Below are 9,518 nucleotides of genomic sequence, written 5' to 3' on the forward strand. Positions count from 1 at the left end.
TAGAATCTAAATTATAAAGTAAAAAATAATTCAAATATTTGTTCACCAAGAGGATTACAAGTATAGAGACAATGAGCATGAAAAATAAATTTGATAGAACATTTCAAGCAGTTAGACAATATGACTAATTTAGTATTGAGCAGTCAGTTGTGATGTGCACTCTGTGTGTGCTTACCAATTTATCTCTTTTCCTGGGCACAGTAGTGGCCTCGTTCGGTAACACTGCACAGATAAAATCCTAATGTACAAGTTGCAGGGACCCATAGCAACTTAATAGTATTATTGTAATAAGCAGTTTTTGTAATTTGCAAAGGGCACTAATCTTCTCTGCTTCCCCATCTGATCCTCTTCACTCTATACTCAGTAGCCAATCCATTGTTCTTCCCAGGCGGTGACAATACTTAACACTACTGGGTTTGAAGAAATATGTGGTCTTCTACACTGCTTTTATCTAGCAGCTAACATCGGGATGTGAACACAGATATATGACATTAGGAGTGCGCTCTTTTCAAAGACGCTGTCAGTGGTCAATGCTCAAGTTATGCTGCATGCATATTTGTGGATAGCTCCTTAAAAATCATTAATATTGAAAATAATTTATTCAGATTAGAAGATTTGTAAGAATGCAAATTAATGAAATCTAATATTTTCTTTTTAATGCGGATTCAAATGTAAAGTTGCAGCCATTGCTAGACTAAGGTTTTTATTTGGTTTATCCAGTCCTCTATACCAGTGTAACTCAGCCAGAGTTCCTCCAGTGGTTGCTAGAGGTTCCTTGAGCAACGTGTAATTTGTACCTGTCAGGTCATCGTAAGTGGCACCAATGATCTTTTTGGCTATCTGTATGGGTGACATTCTTTACACTGGCCAACAATGTAGGGATCATTCTTCCCGCTGACCACCACACAAATGTACTGTGAGTTGTGGGTATAGTAATTGTAGCAGGGGTTCCCTGAAGACCTAACAGTAAAGGTTGAAAGTTATTACAAGGGTTTCTTCACAAATAAAAGGCTTGAGAAACACTAATTTATACTATCATTTAAGACTATATAAAATATGCCCAGGTATTTCCTGGAGTAACAAACATGTTGTCCCATTCCTTTACTAAAATATACAATTATTTTTTTATTTATAGTTTCCCCCTAAAACCTTAGGGATTTTTCGGACAATCCATGACTTTAAATCACTCCAATAATAATAAAAAAATTACTATTTTATTTACATCAATAAAAACAATTACAAAAAACAGTTGTGCAGCACAGTCAGAATAAATTAATCAGCAACAATTTCATGTGATGGTTTTTCCGGAGCTCCCAAAGCTTCTGGATTTTTCAATAAATTCTCTTCTAAATGATATATATTTTTTAATATCCTCCAGAAGCTGATAAAACTCGGCGCGTTTCACAGCGACACATCACACTGCTTTTACCAGAGATAGAGGAGCCACACATTTTTATTGTGCTGAATCAAAATAACCAACATTTTCCAAGTGTGCCCTTCATGACACCTCCTTAAGTTCTAGAGCATATGGCACTCCCCCTGCAACAGCCAGCTCACTCATTGTATATTATCATTTAAGGCAGGGTATCTCAACCAGGCTCTCTTGAACCCAGGGTTTCTCCAGAGGTTGCTAGGGTTCCTTGAGAAATGAGCAATTTGTTGGGTCATTTACCAATGACAAATGATCTTTTGATTATCTGTAAGGGTGACATTCTCCCCACTGGCCAGCAGTGTAGGAGGCATTCTTTCACTGACCCCCTACTCTTACGTACTGTGAGCTGTGAATGCAGTAATTATAGCAGGGATTCCCTTGGAACTAAATTACTTTTTTTTCTTTTTCTAAGGATTCCCCAAGTTAAAAAGGTTCAGAAACACTAATTTAAGGGTTAATGCTTTGTAATATTGCTGTAACTATGCAGTAGATATCCAACATTTTTTCTTTGAAATTTTTCTTTTTGTTTTGATTTATGTAAACTATCTTTAGGGTAAGTGATCATGGGAAAAAAAACATAGCCGCCCTAGTTGAAGGAAAGACCAGATTTTTTTCTTGTAAGATGGGTCCTTTCAAACAAACACAGTCTATTTTGCAGGTAGTTTCTAGAAGGCAGCAAGTGTCCATGTTTTATTTTAATGCTTTAATATCATTTTCATTAGGATATTTACTATAATTGGGGCATCACATGTCTTTTATTAAGGCCAAATACCTTACTTGATGACAAATAAATAGAACTTCTGGATATGCAAGTACCAGTCAGACCAGATTGTTGTATATTTTTACGACCCTGTGGAATGTGGGTTGGGTGACTGGTTTAACCTCCAGTTCTCAGCCTGCTGCTACTGTTTGCTTTTTCAGTTGATCTGGTAGATACAGTATCTGCTAAAATATTTCTGAGTTTCTCCCTTTTAAGCAATGTGTGATGTATTTCTAATCCTGAATCTTTTATTGATGTCTTTGGATAAACTGTTAGTATATAACAGGAGTTGCTGCCTGTACGAAAGTCTTCCATCTTTTTCCCTTCAGGTTCTGAAGCACAGTAAATTTCTGTAACTGGGCCGTAATCAAATACTTTTAGCCCTCCATCCCGCGTAGGTTAAGGACATATCTTATGAAGATCTGCTGCTCCCAGGGGAAAATTTGTGGGGTTATTGAATGATCCTTAAAGATCAAAACATGGATCCATAAGTGGAGTTTTGGACCGTTCCTAACTGCTTACCATACCTGTTGTTTTTTACATTAGATGGCTGGTAGGATGCCAAGTCTTTACTGAAAAAGATAAACTGGCGTTCAGGTGCCTCTGCTGCAATCTACGTGCTTTAATTTTTGCTTTCTACGTGGTAATATTAACGCAGGTGGCCTTTAAAAATTTTATATATTTTACGTTTTAACATTAACTTTTTACATAAAGTTGATCAGTTGATTGTGGAATGAAAGTTTTCAAATACAGGAAATAAGGTTTTATTGATTTTTATAGTAATTAATATTTTGAATAATGTTTATCAACTTTGGTTTATGCAGGAGGATCCCCTTGTGCTGAATGAAATTAGAGAAGATCTTCGATCGGAATGTGAAAAATTTGGACAAGTGAAAAAAGTCCTTATATTTGATGTAAGAATTTTGTACAAGATTTAAGAAATACATTTAAAGCCCAACTACAGACAGAAAAAAAAAAAGCTTTGTCTAGAGATGGGTTACTGTTTGTATAGTAAGGGTTTAGGATTTAAAATGTAGAATGTTACAGAAAACAGCATGGATTGGAAGGAAGCTAATTTGTCACATACAGTCACTTATTATTACATTATGTTCAACAGGGTAAGCTGCTAATGAGACCAGGAGAACATAGTGTAGTAACTCTTGTGGGACTTTACAAAGGAAATGTTTTGATCGAACTTACAAATGCATACGATTTTCCTGCACAATATTTAGGTGGGTTAGACAGGTTTGTTCCCCAATAAAAATGGTACAGCATTCTGGTATACCACGTAAGCTACAGTTTTTCCACTGGCAAATAGTAAGGTATTGTATTGGTCATGGAGAGCTGTTTGGGGTAAAACTCCCTATGGGGTACATAAAAGGACTGTTCATAATTATTAACCTTCATAAACTACAAGACTTATACAGTAAAAGTTTTAGAATAGCGTCCCATGTGTTTAATACAGAACAGCTAATATACGCAGGTTTTAAGAAATTTAATAGGGAGCAACATGCCTGATATTGCCACAACTAGATGGTCAGTGTAGAGTGCTGATGTTAAAAGAACGGGGTTCCCAACCAAAACTTAAATCCATTGTAACTTATTTCTAAAAAAGTAAAAAGGGTAGATATTAAGATACGTACTATTTGATTAGTAGAATTTTATGGGTTAGTGATAAGCAAATCCTGAAGGGAAAATGATTATTTTAAAGATCTCTGGGTATAGTGTAGTATAGAGACAAATTTCAGTGTACTTGTTGTTTGAATATAGTGTTGTAAAGCTCAACCCAGATTTTTTTTTGTAGGTGGGTGGTGACCCCTGTAATATGACCCAATTCATCAGTAACCACCCAAACTTGGCCGGGTGGTTGCTGAAAAGTGCCGGGTGGTGCACCCACCTAAAAGAGGCTGGGGAGAACACAGTGTTGTATTTGCCATTCCTGTTTTTATTATTTGTGTGTGCTTCTAATAAGTACTTTTGCCCTTCTAATAAGTAGCCTTGCCAGACATTTTGCACTTCATACTCCCATTACTTATCTTGTATCTTTCTATATCTGTCTGCATATACAGTAATTCTTACTATAGCTCAGGACAGGTGGGTGTATGGAGCCTTTACTTACATGGTTTCTTGCTGAATATTATTTTTTGTACAGAATTAAACTGTCAGTATATGGCTGACTAGAGAATTCTTGGCCAGAAGAATCGCGCCAAGAATCTGTTGGTTTACTATTAAAAAGAGTTAGCCCAGTAGGGTGGCCTTCTTATCTCAGATAATTTGGGGTGAATAAAAAAACCTTTTGACTGGTAGTCTGTGTCATCTGTGTTTTTAAAGCTATTGGTGTCAAATTTGGTTTATGTCTTTAAAGATAATTCTTAAACATATGGCAAAATGAAATCAACCAAAGTAATTGGTACAGTAAAGGAAACCCTTTTACTTTTTTTTTTTTTTTTTTTTTTTTTTTGGCTTCCCTTGATTTTGTTTGCAAGCTGTCACAAAATTCCTGTCTGGGAATTTATATCAAGAGTGGACAGTAGTGAACCTAAATACAAACAAGGCAAAGGGTCACACGTCTGCTCTTTTGCCTTTGTAGACTTGAATCCTTGTGCTGACCCTGCCTTCCCACTTTGTTATGCAAACTACGGCCTGGGACCTACATAATGCAGCTGACATCTTTTAGACACTTTGACCTTTTGCACTTTTCCTTTTAACTGCCTTTCATTGAGATGTTTAACGCAAAAATAAACCCAAAACAATAAAATCAACAATAAAATCACACTTGCCATCAATCCCGCAGGTCAGTCTGTCCGTCAGGAGGTTTCTTCCATCTTTGGTTCCGCGCAGAGAGCACCGCCCATCTTCTCTCTACTTCCGCATACTTCTTCCTACGTCGCCCCATCTCGCACTGAGCAGACGCAAGATCGGGTGACATAGTTGGGGGAAAAAACTTGCCGATCTCACTGCGCACGTGTGAGATCTGCAATTTTTTCCTCTATTGATGAAAGGGCTCCTTCTGCGAATGCCCAAGATGCTCGGGCATGCGCAGAAGGAGCAGCCAAGAGCCTCCTGGGATGAGTGACGTAGGTATGCCAGGACACTCTGTGCCCCCATTCATTCCTAATTGCTTACAGCACCGCCCCCTTAATCCCTGCAGAAAAAAAACAAAAAACTGAATTTTTACTTTAAATAAAAGGGTTGTCTCCCCTTTTATATAAAGTGAAAATTCTGAGTTTAGGTACGCTTTAACTTTGGTTTACTTTTCCAGTTGTTTATCTTTAATTGCTCAATAGTTTATGTTATTATCGTTATTAGAGGCATCCTGATGGAGTAGCATCGGTCTCATTTAAAGAAGCAGATGAAGGCGATGCCTGCAAACTGGCATTAAATGGAAGATGGTTTGGCGGTCGTCAGCTTCTTGTGGAGACGTGGGATGGTGTAACAGATTATCAGGTAATTGGGGTTTGGCTAAATACAAAGAAGAAAAGCAAATATTCAGGGTCTGCCAGGATTTTTATTTCTAAGGAAACATGTAGCTTGGGAAACCTCATTTTAAGGTAGGCCAAAGTATTTTGAGGTTAAACTGCTGTTTTGGGTTTTTTTTATTTTTGGTGACAATACCACATTTCAGAAGCTTTAAAAATTCCAGCTGAGTTCATGAAAAGGGCTGTATTGGTCAAAATATATTTCTAAATATCATCCATCACTGTTTCTGGATAGCGGCTGAAGGTTAGAATAAGACCGAGTGGGCAGCACACAGGAGGATGGAAGGAATAAAAACTGCAGTTAAATAACTTTAATTTGATGTAAGGCACTACACACAACTAAAGGTTGGACATCCAAAGGAGCCTTGTGCATTCACTTGAAGTACATTAGATTTCAGGTCTGGATAGTGTAGTACCTTTTGTTGTGCTCTTTCTATAGCTATGTCATAATTAACACTCTTCTCATTCATAATAGCTAGCTAATTATCACCTTCATTTCACCAAGTATGTTCTTCATAAAACTCAAACCTCATTCCTGTGATGTCTGAATAGAGCAAATGCCCAGGTTAATAGCCGAAATAAAATGTTTGATTGAAAATTATAGAGATTTAAGCTTTCGTTCTCCTAAATGCAGGCAACTCATTTTATTTATTTGCCTCTTTTAGCCAGAAGAGCCTCCTTTATGCACCCCACTGATTTTGGTTTCACTTACCAAACTTACCTGGCCAATTTTGAATCTAAGCCTACTTTCTTTTTTATATTTAACATTCCTTTATGATTTTTCACATTTAAATGCAGACCAAGCTGTCTTGCAAAAGTGGCAGTTCCAAGTATAACACGCTGTATAGCATTGCCAGGAGTTCTTTATTCATATCGTCTTCACTTTAAATAACATCTGTAGGTACTGTAACTGCAGTATTCACTGGAATTAGGCTTTAATATGTTTTCATCTTACTAATAAGAAAAATATAAACATTATTTTAGATTGTAAGCTCTTTCAGGCAGGACACTTTCTTCCTCCTGTGTCATTGTATCTGTCTGTCATTTGCAACCCCTATTTAACCTCCCCAGCGGTAACCCCAAGTCACACTCAGGGTAGCTGAAACAGTAAAAATCAATAGTAAATAGAGCCTTACCTGATCCGCTGGCATCCTCCTTCGTCCTTCGCATCTCCTCGCATCTTTTGGCCGTGTCCTCTGCATCTGATGAGTCACCAGGAAGTTCCCGGGTACATGCGGCTGTTGGGTCAGGAATTTCAAATGTATTTGTATTGCATTCAATACAAAATAACTGTATTGAATGTGATACACTGGATTTATATGTCTAAAAGCAGTACATTGTCTTTCATGAACAATTATGTAAAATATATTAGTATGAGTATAATTATTTTTTTAAAAAAATTATAATTTTGAGGGTGACATTGCTAGCCTGTACAGCAACAGTTTTTTTTTTTTTTTTTGTCTTTTGACAACTTGATTATTTAAAGGAAGTTGAAATAGATCTACTTGATCTTGCTCAAGCTAGTATGTAACAAAAGCTCCTATTAGAGTAATAAATATGTTTTTTAAGTAACCTATTAAATGCTTCCTTCTACAGATTGAAGAGACATCCCGGGAAAGGGAGGAGAGGCTCAAGGGTTGGGAGAATTTCTTGGCTTCTGATGGACAGAAAAAATCTGGTGGCGATGCTAGCACAGCATTACCTGCTAGTAATGGACAGATGGACAACAAGCAGGACATTGGTTCAGAGCCTACGCAGGGTACGGACAGCAGTGATTGTCAGACAGGAGACACTGAGGCTGAACAGGCAGGTGATGACGCAGCATCCACAGACAGCAGCATTGGCGGCAGTGATGAAGAAGATGAAAAAGGCAATCAATAATGTTTTTCATCTCACCCTGTACATGTGTCAATCATTTGCTGTGTGAAGTATTGATTACACATAACAACAACATAGACTTGTGAATGATTTTATTTCAACTAAAAATCTTTTTCCTGAAAGGTATGTGTCATGTTCTGCTGGAGGAGACTATCAATGAGGACTTTTGTGAAAATGGAACAGAGGTGATGTTTATGACATCCAATCATATTCCATGTCTGTTTTTACTGGTAAAATGTAAAAGCTACGACCTAATTTTCTCTTTGACCAATGTCCATAAGTATGGGGGGCTTAGTTTTAGGATTGTTGTCATGGGAGTAGTATACGTCCTGACATTTTTTATCCCCTTTGTGCTTCACACTCTGACATAGGACATTCATTCACCAAGTTTGGGCAGGACTCCTAATTTTTATCCAATTCTGGGGCAATGACTCCCAGGTAATAAAGTCAGAGGAAGAGCATTATGGCAGAACAGCTAACCGTTTGGTTAGTAGCCACTACCATAGTATTTCTTTTTTTTTTTAAACTTTCTGTTAAACAGGAACTAAAGATTTGTCATTCATTTCTAACTTGGCATGTGATGTGTCTTTGTATGAAGGTGGCAATCTTGGTAAAGCTTGCTTCTTCATGTCAGAGCCTCTAGCAAGGTGAATAGTAAACTCCAAAGTGGTGATATCACCAAATCTTAATCCAAATCTCCTGAGAACATCAGTCAGGGGCAGCAGGGCCTTAAATGCCACATTGCGTATATACAAATGTAGACACATACCAGAATGTGTGCTGCTATTTTTATAAGACAAAAATATGTTTTTCAGGGTGCAATTACCATTTCTAATGTTCCCCTATATCATGCAAATATTCACTTCATATATCAGGCCTATAGTAATGTAAAATTTAGAAGCTTGACAGTCTAACTAAGGAAGCAGTAAATTTCAGTGTGTGTATATATATATATATATATGTATATGTATGTATATATATATATATGTATATATATATTTCTACTGAGGGTCCCCAAGGCACATTGACCACCTGGCCTCTGGAATTGGTCTGAACCTTCTATATCTTTGAACTTACAGGTAAATGCAAATCACAAGACTTTGCAGCAAGTTTATCTGGTAGTTGTGTGACTATTTGACTGAAGCCCAAAAATCTGGTTGAGCTTGTTATGTTGTGGGTTTTTTTTCTTTTTTTTTTCTTTTAATTATTTTTACAGCACTGTGTTTTTTTTTTTTTAGAGTATTTCTTTTTGTTGATTTCTGGATTTAGCAGTTGAAGGCATTTGCTGAGTGTGTGTTTTAGTTTATCTGTGTAAGTTGTATAAAATATTTTCATTCAAACTTTACTAAAAAAATGTGTTTGTGTGTGTTTTTTTGTACATTTTTGTTTAAATGTCCAATGTTTTATTTTTGCCAAAAGCTGAATTTTAGTCTAGAATTACATACAATAAAAACCTGTCTCCCAACTCCTTGTTGCCGGCGTAGTTTTCCTACATGCCTTTTTGGCCTTTTCTCAACGTAATGTCGTCTGTGTAAAAAAAATAAAATAAAAAAAAATCATTTTTGGAATGGAATTCCTTCCATTTCAGTGTATAGTGCCAGAGGCAGCCATTTTAAATGGTTAGGTTCTGTTCAGAAGGTCAGCTTGTACATATGAGAAAAAAAAAATCTTACTGGTTAGGATTAATTCTCTGTAACATATCTGTCTTCTTGCTTTGTTTACTTTTAAAATAAAAGCCTCCTGCTCCATTTACATTACAGGGACAGCACAGTTCTGGTTGGTGCAAGCTACAGATAATAGTAAAACAAACCAAATCAGTTTAACCATTTCAGGTACTTATTTTAACATGGTTCTGTTCCTAGAACTAATGGTGTGGCAAACCTGATGTGGCAAGGAGATGGGTAATTTTAACTTTAATTTTACTTCAATTTGGTTTGAGAAGCTGCTCATACATAAAAAAATTTTTTTT

General features: G+C 36.6%; 1 protein-coding gene across 1 annotated transcript in view; it reads left to right on the forward strand.

Moving 5' to 3' along the window:
- The window catches only part of HTATSF1 (HIV-1 Tat specific factor 1), a gene marked incomplete in the record, with an annotated part of 17,858 nt that extends 8,844 nt beyond the window's left edge, over nt 1-9,014 (forward strand). Inside the window, 3 exon segments of the mRNA XM_072429999.1 lie at nt 3,017-3,106; nt 5,502-5,639; nt 7,268-9,014. Coding sequence (XP_072286100.1) covers nt 3,017-3,106; nt 5,502-5,639; nt 7,268-7,552 — 513 coding nt within the window.
- Nucleotides 9,015-9,518: the final 504 nt, after the last annotated feature.

This window comes from Pyxicephalus adspersus, chromosome Z, assembly GCF_032062135.1.
Source record: "Pyxicephalus adspersus chromosome Z, UCB_Pads_2.0, whole genome shotgun sequence".
Taxonomy (NCBI): Eukaryota; Metazoa; Chordata; class Amphibia; order Anura; family Pyxicephalidae; genus Pyxicephalus; species Pyxicephalus adspersus.